Source organism: Lepisma saccharinum, chromosome 29, assembly GCF_977018435.1.
Source record: "Lepisma saccharinum chromosome 29, izLepSacc3.1, whole genome shotgun sequence".
Taxonomy (NCBI): domain Eukaryota; kingdom Metazoa; phylum Arthropoda; class Insecta; order Zygentoma; family Lepismatidae; genus Lepisma; species Lepisma saccharinum.
In genome coordinates, this window is record NC_139257.1 from 14,475,022 (window position 1) to 14,492,441 (window position 17,420).

Genomic DNA, 17,420 nt, shown 5'->3' on the forward strand with positions numbered 1-17,420 from the left:
AACAAAAAGGTGCCTGGCAAGTTAAAAGATGAGACACTTGGTGATGTTATTGTGGCATTTGCTGGGTTAAGGGCCAAGATGTACAGTTTTGAAACATGTAGTGGCGCTGTTGCCAAAAAGGCCAAGGGCATTGGCAGAGTGACTGTAGACAAAGAGCTTGAATTTGGAGATTACAAAAATTTCCTCAAATTATGTAGCACAATCAGAACATCAGAATCCAGAATTCAGAGTGTGGATCACTTGTTGACTACAAATATTGTAAGAAAAGTGGCTCTGGATCCACATGATGATAAGAGATTCATTTTATCATGTGGCATACATACTCTACCATGGGGTCATTGTGATTTGAGAAGTGGCAATCAATGCCCAATTACAGAGCATGATTTGAAATAAATAAACATGCCTATGAACTTATTTGGGTTCAAAAAACAGGCTATTATGGACCTGCCAACACCACAACCCTCTTCTGATATAATATCTAAACTAAGTGCTTTGTTAATTATTCATCTGAACAGCATACTTACAGATGTTGATGATGAAACAGGTAAAAACATTGTACATATTTAACAATAATTTAAATCATTACCAATTACCTGTAGGTGGTCAATTACAATTTATTACAACCCCCGAGGGTAATGTCAAGATTTCAGTAGGGAGAAATATTTATAGAATTAAGCACTCAAACATGGTTTCTGACACTGTATATACTGTTTCTGCTGGTGACTGCTTATATATTGAGGTCACGGGATCATATGACAAGCTTATACCTTTTTTTATAGAACTAAGAATCAGATATTCAATAATAAATAACCACTAAAACAAAATGCCTAATGATATATTTGGCCATACAAGACATGAAGATCACAGTGATGAGATTCTGATGCTTGATGTCAGAGTCAAGAAATTAAGAAGTGATTTACAAGCTTTACAAACCACACTCAATGCCAGTCTTCAACTAGAAATTACAAATTTACAATCACAATGCATGGACCCTCTTCTTAAAATTGACTCAGAACTCAAATTATTGCTTCAGAAATATACTGACCTGGCCACATTGGATAATTTTCAAAGTTTAGAAGAAGCTGTAGCAAATCCAGACACAGCTCCAAACAATTGTCAAAAGCATAAAATCACAAGAAGATTTTGATCTAGTGATTTCCACTCTAAAGGAACAGATTCAATCACTCCAGATACCTAATCTGGACCCCTTGAACAATGCCATAGCCGAGGTTAAAGAAAAAATTGAGACACTTGAAAATTTTATGAACAACTTGCCATCTTCTGATGCTTTGAGTGCAATAACTCGGAGTGTTGCCAATATTAAGCTGCAACTTGAAACATATGAAGATTTTGGAAAAATTCAAAGTAGCATAACCCATCTTGAGGGTACAATAGCAGCAGTGCAAAGTGATTTGACAAATGTACAAGAATCTCTAGAATCCCGCCTGCCTGGTATTGTAGATATCCTTGCCAGTGTCCAGCAACAGATCACAAAACTTGAAAATCTCAACACTGAATCTGAGCTATATCATTTTCATCAATTGATCGATGATATCCAAACAAAGCTTGAAATTTTACAACAATCAACACCTACTCAGGCAGATATAGCCCTGCTCCAAGATGCTATGCAAAATGTGGCTGATGCTTCTGAATTAAACAATGTAAAATTGGCACTTGAATCTTTGCAGAATACTGTATCAAATCTGCCTACATCACAGGAACTTAAAAATATTAAGAGAGCTGTGAATCGCATATTGAAATCAGAAGATATCAAGAATATTCAGACAGAGATCAAACAACTTACTCAGACAGTGGCCACTCTACCAACTAATCAACATATTAATGAACTGCATGCCCTGTTTGAGGATATCAGAAGACAAGTCCATGATCTTACTGCTCAAAATTCAAAATTGGCAGTTGTTGAAAATTTACAGCAAATTGTATCTAATATCAAGCAACAGCTAGGGACCATGGAATCCAATCAAGCAAATGCTCTGTCTGTTTTTGCCACTCAGCTACAAGAAATTGTGCAACAATACAAGAAACTTGTTGTGGACATAAAAATCAAGCCAGGCCATGATGATGTTGTTAGGACTATCAATGAGCACCTTGAATCTGTAACAAGTAGATTGCTTACAGCAGAAAAAGAAATAACCGGCATAATCGAGAATCCTAAACATACAATAATTCTTGAATTGTACAGCATCCCCAACAAAGAATATGATTCACCATTTACACCAGGTGGCAAAATATATATGCTGTCCCCTGCACAATTTTATTACCAGTTTTTTGTTGGGGGCACACTGAGACCAATCAAGATCAAATATTGGCTTCAACCACAGGCACACCACTACCCCACCTTATCAACAACAAACGCTGACAACAAACCAAAAATCACCAGTGTAGAGTTAGAGGATTTTACAGATCCCAATACATTAGAAACATCTTATGCTGAAGATGTTGGCTCTCTGGAATTTCATATACAAATAGGAGACAAATTAAATTTAGAAAATCCTGTAGTATCAGCTGCTGAACACCCCATAGTTGCAATATTCTTGTTTACATATTATGTCTAGACAAATTATTGTTGATGAATTACACAGACAAGCCAGACATAATTATAAGAGACTGCCAGTAGTCACAAAAGGCATAGATGATTTATGGCAGTGCGACTTGATTGAGATGGCAAGTGGACAGCTGAAAAACTTAGACAAAATCAACAAGGGCTACAAGTATCTACTCACTGTGATAGATACATTTTCAAAATTTGCCTGGGCTGTGCCACTCAAATCCAAGACTGGAAAATGTGTTACAGAAGCCTTCAGGACAATCATCAATCAGAGTGGAAGATCACGGCGCTATTTGCAAACAGATAATGGCAAAGAATTTTATAATTCTGTGTTCCAACAATTTATTAAAAGCCAGTCAATACAACATTATTCGAGTTACAGTGATCTCAAGGCCTCAATTGTAGAGAGATTCAACAAAACCCTAAAAAATCTTATGTATAAACAATTTACACTTCAAGGTAATTATAAATGACTTAATATTCTTCCAGAACTTCTACATAAATATAACAACTCTGTCCATTCCACAATCAACATGAAACCCTCTGAGATAACTTCATCTGATGAGCAAAAATTGATCAGAACTGTTTATTATCCTAGATACCAGCCAACAACAAGAAAAGCCAAATACAAGGTGGGTGATCAAGTAAGAATCAGCAAATATAAGCACTTATTCAAAAGAGGCTTTACAAGAAACTGGAGCACTGAATTATTTACAGTGGTTCAAGTTAAACCTGGGACCCTTAACACATATATAATAAAAGACCACCGAGGAGAAATTCTCAAAGGCCGGTTCTATGAAGAAGAACTCAACAAAACTAAACAGCCTGACACATATCTCATAGAAAAAATCATCCGCAGAAAAGGCAACAAGTTATTTGTCAAATGGCTAGGACTTCCAGAACACAGCTGGATCGATGCAGACAAAGTGATAATATGAGCACCTGGGATGTTATAAAAAGGCTGCCAGAACCTGAACAGCAGATTAAGAGAAATGGCAAGTTGCTGCCTGAAAATATTAGATGTCTTATTGTTGGGCCATCTGCATGTGGTAAAACTACACTAATGATTGATAATTTTTTATTGGCACCCAACTGGTTAGACTGGAAAAATAGGTACTTGTATGTTTTCTCTAAGAGCTTGGAACAATTAAAATATCAGCAGTTGATGAAGCTATATGATGGATTGGATATTGCCACTTTTGAATCAGATGTTAAGCCACTCCATGAATGTCTCGATAATTCTGTTGTTGTGTTTGATGACATTATATTGGATTATCAAAACAAGGTTAGAAATTTCTTTACACAGGGCCGACACAAAAACATTGATTGCTTCTACTTGGCACAGACTTTTTCTAAAATACCGAAGCAACTGATCCGAGACAACAGCAATTTTATATGTGTGTTTCATCAAGATCATACCAACCTCAAACACATACATGATGAATATGTAGGTGGGGACTTGAGCTACAATGATTTTTCCAAATTTTGCAGTAGGTGCTGGAATCAGGACAGTTATGGGTTTGTCACAATTGATATGACAAGGAAACCCAATAGTGGCAAATACAGAAATAAAATCAACAATTTTCTAGACATTGAAACATATATAAATAACCATGAAAAGGCCAATCATTGATGATCTTAAATTAAGAGATTATCTTGTAAAAAGATTTAAGGGATGGAAATCAGAGAACCGAGGAATTTATGAACAACACAAACAAACAGAACAGCCTATTATTGATGCTATTAGTGAATTAGGTAAAAATATCAAAACTGTTACAGAGCAAAATCAAAATTTGATCACAGAGCTTGTACCTGTAGCTGCTAGGAACATATTAGATTATCCAATCACCCCACTTTCTAGTATTCATACACCTAGTCCTGTTGCTCCTCGAAGAATTGAAGCTACTCAGGATCCTATTGAATTGGGTCTTCTTGCTCAAAAATATTTAAGCACACCTAAAGACAACAAAGATGAGGTCTTTGGCTTATATGCTGACACAGAGCGTGATGGTAGCATCATACATAGAATTGGCAATTTCAGAGTAACATTTATGGGAGATGATCTGATTGTATATTCAGAATCTCATCTTGGAGAAAAAGGTGGTTTTGTTAAATATCCTGGCACACCTGGATTGTAGGAACTGATGACTAGGAAAAGGCCTGGCAGCTATACAGATCAAGATTATGAGCATTACAAAGAAATATTAATAAAATCAGATGCTCTATACCAGAACAATGATCCCACACAAAAAAGAGTCAAGTCTAGCAGTGGAGCAATATACAACAATTTAATCAAGCCCATATGGTCACAAATCAAGACAGGTAGTGGAATCAAACAATACAACACCCTGCCTAAAGAATTTGTCTGGGTTGATGATGTCAGGAAACTTGTAGATAGGTTGCTGGTGATAGCGGGGGAGGAAAATGCTGGCAACCACAATTTTTACAATGAAAAGGTTGGAATTATGGACATGATAAGCACAAAATTGTCTAATTTTATAGTGAATGACACTAAGGGGATTGGATATCTTATAAAAATTATTAATACTCTACCACCTAAATTTTGGAATATTTCTGAGGGTCGGGGGTTGGTTAATGATATAAACAAGCTGCCATTTGAACTACATATTCCAGGCTATCAGTATTGTGGTTCCGGTACAAAATTGGACCATAGATTAAACAGAGGTGATCCTGGTGTTAATCCCCTAGATGCTGCTTGCAGAGACCATGACATAGCATACAACACACATACTGATCTTGACAAGAGACATGTTGCAGACAAGAAATTAGAAGAGGCTGCATTTGGTAGATTTGTAAGCAAAGATGCTTCTTTAAGTGAAAGAATAGCAGCATTGGGAACCACCATAGCTATGAACACCAAACAAAAACTGGAGTGGGGGCTGTGAATATGTATATAATAAACCTACAATGAAGGCCAAGGGTGTTATGTATCAAATACCTTATGCAGGTCTTAAATCTCTTAAAACTATTGATAGTCTTTTAACCAAAAAGCAGCGCAAGAAAAAAAGCTCTTGTATTGCCAAGGGCCATGGTATGAAATTGTTGCTTAGTACCCCCCAATTAAAAAAATTACAGCAATCTAGAAAAAAATCACATGTGGGTGGATTTATATTTACTATCCCGGCCATCTTAGCAGCACTTGGGGCTGTTGGGAGCTTGGCTGGGGGATCAGCTGCCATAGCAAAAACAGTAATAGATGCCAAGAAAAATAGGGCAGAATTAGATGAATTGAAGCGCCATAACCTGGCCATGGAGAAACAAGGCAAAGGTGTTAAGAGAGCCATGAATAAGTTTAAAAAAAAAACAAGAGCCGCTTACAAATCAAGATATTGAAGCTTTAATCAAGCCACTGGGCATCAAAAATTTTAGAGGTGTGTACATGTCTGATTCTTTACCAGAACAACCACTCAACAAAGAGTGTGGCATTGTTAATTTGGATAAGTACAAAAATCGGGGCACTCACTGGATTTGTTATCTTAAATATTTAAAAGATGAGGCATTTGTGTTTGATTCATTTGGAGGTGTTCCACCTGAAAATTTAGTAAAATATCTAAAATCAGCTAATCTTTATTACAATAATGCCCGTGTTCAAAACTTCAAAGATGTTAATTGTGGACATTTGTGTTTATCTGTTCTTAGATATATGTCTCAAATAAATAAACCATCAATTGAAAATTTTCAAAAGGCCCTTGGTATTTAAAACATCATGGGGGTATTCCATCTCACCAGCCAAAATTCAATATTGAAACTCAAATTACATGATGATATAGTGTATCCCAAAACAATAGCTCTCAGAGCATTTTATGGCATGTACTTGATCCCTAATATTACACACCACAACAACAAAATTGCAGTAGGGGATCAAAAAATTGTCATCACTCCAGGGCAATATAATCTGTCCACTCTAAATGCTCAATTACCCAGAGGTATAGTATTAACTCAAAATTCTGTCACTCACAGAGTAGAGATTGTATCTGCTACAGAAACAGTGGATCTGGGTACTATAGGAGAGCTGTTAGGCTTTGAGAACAACACAAAACTTGAACCAGCCATCAAACACACTGCTATTAATATACCTAAATTCTTAGCCATAGAGACTCTGAATATTCACTGTAATGTGGCCGAGGGTATGATCACCAAATCAAATGGCATAGGCACTCACAAACAAACTGGCATTATTGCAACATTCAAACCTAACTCTGAATTTATGGAGCCCATCATCTACACTCCATCCCCAACATTATATTTTCCTGTGTGCCATAATAGAATAGATTACATTGAGTTGATGGTCACTAATGAAAAAGAAGAATTAGTTGATTTTGCTGGAGCCACAACAACTGCAATCATAGAGATTATTATTTAAATAAAAATACATACAAATAAAATGGAAAATATTGAGAGTTATGAGCTACAATCATTCCCCCCAAACAGGAGGACATTTGCAAATTTAAATCAACCCAACACAGAGATTGAGGTTGATCTTGATGTAGGGGATGGCTTTATACACCCCCACAGAGCAGATCTATACATCAAATTTGATGTTGTAAAGCTCGATGGTACAGATTATCCGGCAAATTCAAATATAAGATTGGTAGACAATTTTGTGCCACATCTGTTCTCTGAAATTGAGATCAGAAAACATGGTGTTGTTATAAATAGAGTGGATTACCCCGGCATTACCTCCACAGCTTTGGCCACACTAAAATTATCCAAAACCGAGGCTTCTTACTACAAAATAGGTGGATTTGAGGCTGGTGATAAAATTATATCTAAAAGCCACACAGTGCTGTTCCCCATGCGCCTGTTGTCAGGATTCTTCTCAGATTACAAAGATATTATGTGGAAGGGTGGTTTAAGAATCACATTTAGAAGAGCTGCCAATGATAATAATGCTTTGATGAGGTACAGTACAATAAACTCTACCGGGGAAGCTTTGCCTAATACCCTACCTGATGAGGGCAAATGCATTATTCAGACTATGGAGCTAAGAATCCCGGTTGTTGAATATGAAGCCAGTTATGCTCTTAAATACAAAGCAGATATAATAAAAAATCCACAGATTCCTTTACAATTTTATACATATCAATGTGTACAGAAACCTGCCACTAGTACCTATTATGAGTTTGATGCTACAAATTCATTCTCCAGTATACAATATGACATGCCGGATTTTGTGGTGGTACTGTTTCAGACTGGAAGACACAATAATCAGGAAAAAAATTCAAGTAGATTTGATAGCTGCAACATCAAGAACATTTATCTTAAAAATGGCAGAAATGAGGTATTTCCTAGAGAAAATTATAATTAGACATGTCCAAGGATGATTTTCGTAAATTATATGAAGCATTTACAGCATACAAAAGGGTCACTACTGGCAATACTGACATGTATTACACACCAGATGAATTCAAAGCACAGAGACCCATGTTTGTTATCAACACTTCAAAAAGAAAACAAGTTGTGGTTAATGACAGGACAAACATTAAAATTATCTGTGAATTCCACGATACACTCCCTGATGACACTATATGTAGTGTTATTCTTATAGGGGAAAAATCATATATTTATGATGCAAGAAATGAGAGAGTCACAGAGCAATTCTAGAGGGCCTCTGCATATTGCACAAGTTGAGCCTGGTGTATAATTAAACTTAAACCGGAAGTAAATATGTGTGTGTGTGTGTGTGTGTGTGTGTGTGTGTGTGTGTGTGTGTGGGTGTGTGTGTGTGTGTGTGTGTGTGTGTGTGTGTGTGTGAGGGGTGTGTGTGGGTGTGTATGTGGGTGGGTGTGGGTGAGGGTGGCTTAGTTTTAGGTGTAGCCAAAAAAAATATCAAGAGGGGCATATTTTTGACAGGATTATGGACAACAATCTCACAGATGTGGCTTTTGTAAGTGTAGGCAAATCAATCTGAGGGGGCTCATCATTTCACAGGAAATTCTCGAGGGCATTTTTACAAAAATCTTGGATTAGACAGGGTACCACACTTGAGCAAAAAGCTCATATAGGCATGTTGAGCTAGTTTTAAGTGTAGGCAAATCTGCCTGAGGGGGGTTCATCATTTCTCGTCCTGGTTATAGCATCAATTATACTACTAGGTTTACTGTTAAAATGTTATCGGAAACACAACAATGAGGTTTCTTGTGTAACAATGAGAAAATCTTGAGGTTTTGTTTTCATGCGCAAGACTGTAAACACGCTCATTGTGACGCTTGAGTAGTGTTAAGAGAAAATGGCTACTTTTACAGGTCTCCAGACCTTAACACCCCTAGGCTTCTGCATTTGGGGCTTTGTGAAAGACAACGTCTATGCGCCACCTATGCCGCAGAATGTGGAACAGCTAAAGAAGAGAATAAGAGACGCCATTGCTTTGGTGGACGAAGAGTTTTTGGGAAAGGTATGGAAAGAACTCGAATTTCGAAGGGATGTGTGTTGTATAACTGGTGCAACACACATTGAACATTTGTAGCCGTTTGTAGACACTCATATAAACTTTGTGTTACTGATTGATACATAACAACAAATATCATTGTTGTGTTCCTTATAGTTTAGTCGAAATAAATTCTAAAAGTTGTTTACTCTATTATGATACACCCTGTATTGCCACATATCTATTCTCTATTTGTATTATATTTTTATAACGTAACACTGCCTTGTACATTTTCTTGACTATTGGTACCCAGGTGAATTAAGGATCCCAAATTCAGTTTTAAAATTGTATTACATAAACTGAACTTAATTGTATGGCGCTAAGTAAATATACTCCTGACTGTACTCGCTCTGGTTGATAACCTCACCTAAAAGTCAAGAATAAAGTACATCCCTCTAAGGTGCAGGGCCTGCCAAGGTAGTCAGCACATCGAGTCCCATCGTCGCTGTTTTCTGCCTTTCGAGACCATCTGCTGCACTAGCAAGTGTTCTCCATTCGGGCTTGCGATGGAAACAAGGAGTTTGTTAAAAGTTATATAATAATCAACAGGCTGTTTAAAATATGTAGCAAAGAACAATCCATCAGAAAAATAAGAAATTTCTTGCGTCAGATCAGTGATTAGGGCTTAGCTGATACCAGTGCCGTTATCGGAAATTATCGGTTGGAATTCATATACCGATATCAGCCGAGACTTTTCAGCCATATTGGTCTTTCACGGGGTCCACAAAAATACCGCACCGCACTTTCTGGGTGTGTAAATATCCTGAGAATTACGCAAAATTCAAACTTCCTTCTTATTTTGCAAGAAAATTGGTGTTTTTATAACATCTGATGTAATTCTTGAATATTCTAAAGCAAATTTCTTGGTAAATTCATGTCCATGATTGGAGAAGAATATTTTGAACCAATTTTAATTATTGTAATTTTCAAATATCGGTAACGGTTGAAAGTGGTATCGTTTCAGCCCTAATTTATATAGGTATGTATGCAATGGGCATTGTGGTGGCTATTCTAATGTCTAAATTGTAATTCCAGGATTATACGAGGAGCCTCGTCTCGTGGAGGAGCTGAACGAGGACTTCAACCGTGTCGCCCCGATTTCCCTTTTCTACAGAGAAACCTCCCCGAAGGTGGACGACGTGAGCAGGAAGTTGCGTAGCTTCTATTTCGGCGACAAGGACATCGGAAACGACACCATACAGGAAGCCATCGACGTAAGTGGATCAATTCGCTCACTTTCAATGCAGCAATTCACTGGTGGGTAAACGATGAGTGCTAAACTAAACATATAATGTTAATGATAAGATGCACTTCCTGGAAACGTTCAGGAACAATGCCGAGCACAGAAGTGAAATGATTGCAACGTACACACAGAAAACTAAATGCATCATATCGATTGATGCACTAAAGTGTGTTTTGTAGCTTCTTCAAAGAATCAAATTCACATTTGATGTATTTGGGTGCATTTTTGTATGTCGTGAAAGAAACACCAAAGTGCATCATTTGATTCAAGTGAGGATTTCTTTCAATTGAGATGCACTATAATGCGTCAATTGATGCACCTTCCTGCATCTTTTTGGATGATGCACCTACCTGCATCTTTTTGGATGATGCACCTTCCTGCATCTTTTTGGATGATGCACCTTCCTGCATCTTTTTGGATGATGCACTTAAATGTTTGGTCTGAGCTCATGACTTTATGTAGCTCACACGAAACGTTTAAGTGCACCATAAGAAAATATGCATTCTGGTGCATCAAAACGCATCAAGGTGCATCAAATCTCGACTGAAAGAAATCTTCACTTGAATCGAATGATGCACTTTGGTGTTTCTTTCACGAGATACAGAAATGTACCCAAATGCATCAATGTGAATCTGATTCTTTGAAGAAGCTACAAAACACACTTTAGTGCATCAATCGATGCATTCTGGTGCATCAATCGATGTGATGCATTTAGTTCTCTGAGTGTAGGATTTCTTTAACGGGGTAGTCATACCTTATCCTCATGTACGTATATGATGATCTTATTTTTAATAAGACTGGCCCCCAAGGGCTAAGGGTTAACTGCTACAGCAGAGGTGTGCACGTCCTTAATAAAAAATGTCTATTAAAAAACACTGTATTCCAAGACAAATTAAACGTGGGCTTCAGCAGAGTATCTTTCACAAATACGGTGGGTTGCCCAAGCCAGAAGTAGTTAATAAAACGCCCAAAGACACCAGGATTCGAACCCAGAAGCTTGGAAAGCCAGACTGCGAGTCAATGATTCAAAATGACTCACCAAGGAGGTTCATAGTTTGGTCAAATTAGTCTAGGTCTCATTGTCTAATAAAGAAGCAAGCTACTAACTAAGTCTGTGGCCTACTTAAACCCGATGGCTGCGGCAACGCAAGTCTTCTCTCTCTCTCCTCGGCAAGATCAACCCAATATTTTCCATCCTTACCGATTTCCTTTAGGTCCATCTCAACGTTATCCCTCCATCCTCGTCTTGGCCCTCCTACTGGACTTTTACCATCAGGTTTCCAAACAAAAATCCTCTAAACTCTTCTTTCCTCTCCCATTCGTGCCACATGCCCTGTTCATCTAAGTCTTCTTGATTTAATTATTCTAATAATATCTGGACAGGGATACAAATTAGGAGCAAGCACATCTCATATTTCTCTCAACCCTTTCCTCTCCTTTGCAGATGTACACGGACAACTGGTTCCTCCTGGGAGCCAGGCAAGCGGCGAAGCTCCACGCGGAGGACGGTCGGGCGCCAGTCTTCTTCTATCTTCTCTCCTACAGAGGGTCTAAGAGCTTCAGCGCCCTCTTCGGGGACAGAACCAGGGAATTCGGTAAGATCTCAAAGATCTTTTCAAACCAAATTGCTACCAGCGTTGCCAATCTCCCGATGAGAAAAAAATATCTTTAATCTGTGAAATTATGCTAAATGCTGATACATTGTGTTAGAATCTATGTCTGAATTATTACCACAATTGATAATTAGTAATAGTAATATATTATTATAATAAATTACTGACAAGGCCTGAAGAAATGCAAATACATGTAATAGAATAGAAATGATGAGGTCTAGCTACTTAGCCTAATTCTAGTATAATATATCTTCTATAATGTAATGCAATGTTAAATACCCTATTAGCACGACAGTAGAGCGAAAGGGGAAAATGTAAAAAAAAAAAGCAATCTAAGACGGGAAAAGGCCACAAATAACAATTGTACAAGGCAGTGCGATAAATGTTGCCGAAACTTGAAGAAAAATGCAAAATCGCCATGATTACTCCTGTCCTCTCTTTCCTTATTTAGCACCCATGAACTGGTCATGTTCTAACTTGTTTCCCGTTGCAGGCGTGTGCCACGCAGACGACCTGCTCTACCTCTTCAAGAACAATTTCATCTACCCCAATGTTCCCCCGACTGAGGAGGACCTCCGGATGATGGACATTGTGACCACCCTGTGGACAAACTTCGCGAAAACTGGGTAAGTTTTCTCTCTCTTCATTTGGCATAAAGATTAGCTGTTTCCCTTTAAGTTAGTAATTTCAGTCTCATTGCAGGAACCCCACATCGGAACAGACTTTTCTGCTGCCAGTGGAGTGGCTACCGATGGCAGCTGATGACTTCGTGTACATTCAACAGCAAAGATAACAGTGTGCACATTTTCCTTACCTGTTTTCGTTCGACCTATATTCTGTGGTTTTTTAAAGAATGCTTGTTTGTTCGAAGTTTGCTTTATACTTACTTACTTACTGGTCGGCGCTACAGTCCATGTAGGTCCTTGGCCTTCCTGACTACCTCTCTTCATTCATCTCGATCCTCTGCTTTTCTTCTCCATCCTTTAACTCCTAATCTTCTTAGGTCCTCTTCCACGTCCTCTATCCATCTTTTCCTGGTCCTACCTCTTCTCCTTCTCCCTTCCGGTTTTCCATTGAATATTTTCTTGACAACCCGTGCTTCTTCCATCCTCTGAACATGCCCAACCCATCGTATTCTACCCTGTTTGATTCCAGGTTGCGAGCATTATATCGGTTTTCCTTCTCATTAGCCTTTTCTTTTGCCGAGTCGTCAACAAATTATCCGATCTCCTCCGAGGAAATATTGTGATATCCGTAACAAGTTCTTTTGACGGGGTAGGGGAGTTAACCCTACGCCCAACCCCCAACCTGGAAGACCAGGATTTCTTCCTGCCTCTTGGTTTTCCGTCAGGGTATCCTTCCCTTAGCCTTTGGGGATGGCAGCAGGGGCTGTGCTTATTTAATGACTGCACTTCTTCGCCATGTCACAATGCTGTCTTTGGGCATTTCTGGGTTTTAATGGGTGTGATCCTGCCACAGATCACTCTCTCCACACCCTGGTAGCACTGCCGCCTCGGTCCGGGACTGCTTATTTGGCTATGCCTTATTCGCAGCTAACATCATATGTGATGGCCATTCGCTATCCGCCACCTGCGACCCTCCCTGTAGCTGAGGTCCGCCCTGGATTGCTTTATATTGGCATAGGTTAATGTGGACTGCATCTACAGTGGGGCCAGAAGCACTGTGCAAAGTGCTTCCGCGGAAATTAGAAAATATTAGGTTTCATATTTGCAACTGAAACCGGTACGAAAGCTGCTTGCTTGTAAACAGATTGACCAACACTTTTTGTCAACTAGATCGCACACCAGTGGCGTACGTAGGATTTTATCAAGGGGGTGGGATTATTTCTAATACATTCTCCAAATTCACATTACCATTGTTTTATCATACTTTAATACATTAATAATACTCATAATTAATTAATTAATTGATTTACTGCTAATAATAATAATACCACTACTACTATTAAGAAGTAGAGATCGACATAAATATAATATTTATGAAAGCAATAGAACGAAATTACTTTCTAGTCATTCGATTTTTAACAAATTCTGCGAGCATTTTTTTGTTTCCTTGTTACGAAATAATAGTCTAGTCATCGAGGTGAGACATTTTAAAGAGAGACATTCAGAAACTCAGAAGTGCCGCGGTAAACAATGGGAAGGCGGGCTGGTGACTGTATTCTTGTCCGCCTAGTCCTTGTCTATATATGGACCGCTTACAATGAACCAATAACTTTCTTTACTTAATTCTCATTGTTCACACAAAAAAATTACATATTTATTGAACACTGTTGCAGCTGAGATACAAAACAACATTTTTTCTCTTTAAAATCATAATTGCCCTCATATTTTATTTTCAATAATTCGAGTTTATTTTGAAGGCATTGACTCTGAAAGACGCGTGTTTGGAATGTTGTTCTTTTCATATAATTCAAATTATTATTATGTTTATCATTATTAGTACTAGTACTAGTAGAAGTATTGTCGCATATCATTGACTGTGATAAATGTGCCATTTTTAATTTATTCCACAGCATTTTTCATAATATTTCTAATGCTCAAGGGGGGATTTAAACCCCATAACCCCCCTTGCGTACGCCACTGTCGTACACTATTTCTCTACTCGTTGGGAGCAATCACCCAAAAGACTTTCTGGATTGATTGATTTAGTTTATTTTACTTCGCGTTTTGTGTCTCTTGGCTAATTTGCGAAGATGGGGATGAGTGATGGAATTGATAAATGGACGGACATTCACAAACAACCAAGCCCGTGCGGCATTCGAATCCAGGATCCTTGGCGTCGCAGCGCGATGTGCTAACCACTAGGCCACAGGGTCCGGTACTTTCCGGACTTCTCACGGAACAAGAGTAACTGAACTTGACTTTGTTTCTTGCAGGAACCCAACCCCGGAGAAGAGCGACCTGATCCCTGTCCTGTGGGAACCAATGACCCGCGACCACCACAAGTACTTCGATATCGGCTGGGACTTGGGGATGAAGAAGGATCTCTTCGAGGAAAGGCTCAAGTTCCTAGAGAGCCTACCGCTCACAGGCGCCGACCAATCTTGTCTCAAGGAAGAACTCTGAACTCCCCCTTACGGGACTTTTAAGTCACCCTCCCAACTGGCACCGTATTCCGTCGAAAGCTCCGGCCGTGTCCGAAAGGTACAAAGTACGCACTTGAAGTATGGTCTTGACGGAAGTGACGTCACCAAGTGCAGTTAGAAAGCGCCAAGTAGGCGAGCGATCGACACCATACCTCGGGGCACGGATCGTTGCAGGCTTGATCACGCGACTTCTGCACTCGTTGTTCATTTGTTTGAAATCACGGAGGTAGAAAACCAGTAACACAGGTTAAATATGCGTTACAGGCCAGCAAGTTGGTTGAAGTTCTTCTGATGTGTGGAAATATATGTATAAGAACATTTGAAAATTCTATGTGATTTCTGTGGTGACAAACAATTGTTTAAAACGCGGGGAAAGCAACGTGTCCTCAGTTTTATCTACTGACCGTATTTGGCGCTGCAGTCGAAGTGCAATTCGAAAGACTTTAAATTCCAGTCCACGAGTTCAAGACCGCACTGCAAGACCATTCTCGGAGGATGCTCGCCTCAAGTACGGTTTTGCACCTTTCGAGCACGGCCTCCGTTTCTTCACTGGCTGAAGTTTTCCCTTGCTCAACTTTTCCGTGTACTGCATATGCACAAGTAGCTTACTTTGGATGTAATGTCACGTTGCCTTCTCGATTTTAGAACTAATTTATAATATTTACTTCTAAAATCGAGAAAGTGATTTGACGCTATCTATAAACTAAGCTACTTGCATACTTTCTAAGATTCAAGAATTGTATTGTATTGTTACTTGTAAAATATTAGAGGCAAGAATATTGTAACAAGCAAACTACAAGACAATGTGTTTTTTGAAAGCCTCCACCGAAGAAACTTCTAAGATTAATTTGTGGCTACACAGCGAATTTACAAAGTTCTAAATTTGTTAAATTAAGTTAACTGGGGGAACAGAGACCTGTTCCCGTTCACTACCATGACCTCCAAAATGACAAATATAACTTACTTGCAAATAAATTTTAGTCATTCATATAGTTAGGCGGGCTTTAGACGAAAGCATTTCCATTTACATTTTTGCTATCATAAATGCTATGTAAATGCTTCCAAAAATCTTGTACTTTACACGGAAGCATTTCATGTAAAATTTCTGTAAGCTTTTGTGATTACAATGTATAACATATACAGCATGAAAGGCACGTCGAGTTACACCATCTATGCTGAGTTCACGGTGTTTACATTTCAAACAACTAAAATATTCTTCCATACGTGTACAGTAAACGTTGTAAAGTATGTATTTAAGCAGCGCCATTTTTTTGTACCTAATAACGGTTTACACGAAACGTTATTCCTCTCGGTTGAATAGTTATCGGCTTTTAAAAATGTGAAGTGATACATTGTTTACTTCTCGCGCGGCCGCCATTACAACTGCACTCGTGACCTGGAGGTCGCTTCTGATTGGTTATGGTACGAAAAATGCTACGGAAATAGAGCCGGTTCTATCCTTGAGAAATGCCATGAGATTTTTCACTTTACACGGTAGCATTTTTTTCATGCCATAAATGTTAAGAAAAATGCTAAGGAAATTGCTTTCGTCTAAAGCGAGCTTTTAAAATTTCACAGTGTGCTTATTGTCTTGGTGAAAAAAGTAACTGAAAAAGTACCATTGGCAAATTGAGTTGTCACGTGCTTCCGTTACACGTTTAATATACGGTTAGTAACATTCCCATGCAAATGCATTTCTGTTTGTGGTCACGCACACAAAAATATTTTACTTGAATACGCAACGTTAAAGTTTGCTTCTTCGGGCTTACGCACCACGTAACGCTATGAAATAGTTTCATTTTACGTAACACAGAGACTGCAAGTTAGAGTGCGCGTCAAATCTCCTGCATATGGCCTTGAATGGCTGAACAGCACCAGCGAATCACAGACGTGCGGTGTTGCCTAGTTCAGTGACAAGGCGTCTCGCTCAACCACGCTGTATCTTTTCCGTGTGAAATTTCGACATGGCACCGCTACAGTGTGCTGCTATTGGCTATCGCCATTTGCAGGAGATTTGACTCTAGGACCGTGTTTTCTGTCGGTTGACTAATGAACCCATTAAACTCATTTATTTCTGAGAAAATATACTACACACAGACTATTAGAAAGTTACATTTCATCAGACAACCCACAGAATCAATGTTATGAAGTTACTCATAAAGCAAGCACGTTCTATTGTTAACTTCCACTCAGGGTTGTGCAATTACACGTAAGAAATTTAATTTCCATTCAACGCACGAGGTTGTTTGTTTACGTAAATACATCCATTTCTAGCGGCCATTTCTTACAGCACAGTCCACCCTTCGATTTACTAAAAGCATCACTTTATATTTTTAACGACTATCCAAGCACTTCAAAACCTATAATAATTAAGACAATAGCTTCTAATCGCACCATTCTGTTACTTTCGCGTACGTGAAATGTCTGCACCTTTATGG

At 38.6% G+C, this 17,420-nt stretch overlaps 1 protein-coding gene and 1 long non-coding RNA gene across 2 annotated transcripts in view; one reads left to right on the forward strand and one right to left on the reverse strand.

Annotated features, from left to right (window-relative positions):
- Window positions 1-15,970, forward strand: part of LOC145981597 (juvenile hormone esterase-like) — a 53,260-nt gene extending 37,290 nt beyond the window's left edge. Inside the window, exons 7-10 of the mRNA XM_083114960.1 lie at window positions 10,053-10,231; window positions 11,705-11,855; window positions 12,367-12,499; window positions 14,773-15,970. Coding sequence (XP_082971086.1) covers window positions 10,053-10,231; window positions 11,705-11,855; window positions 12,367-12,499; window positions 14,773-14,962 — 653 coding nt within the window. The 3' untranslated portion in view covers window positions 14,963-15,970. The remainder of the gene's footprint in view (window positions 1-10,052; window positions 10,232-11,704; window positions 11,856-12,366; window positions 12,500-14,772) is intronic.
- Window positions 1-17,420, reverse strand: part of LOC145981598 (uncharacterized) — a 104,490-nt gene that overhangs the window by 29,761 nt on the left and 57,309 nt on the right. The gene's annotated exons all lie outside the window — the stretch shown is intronic.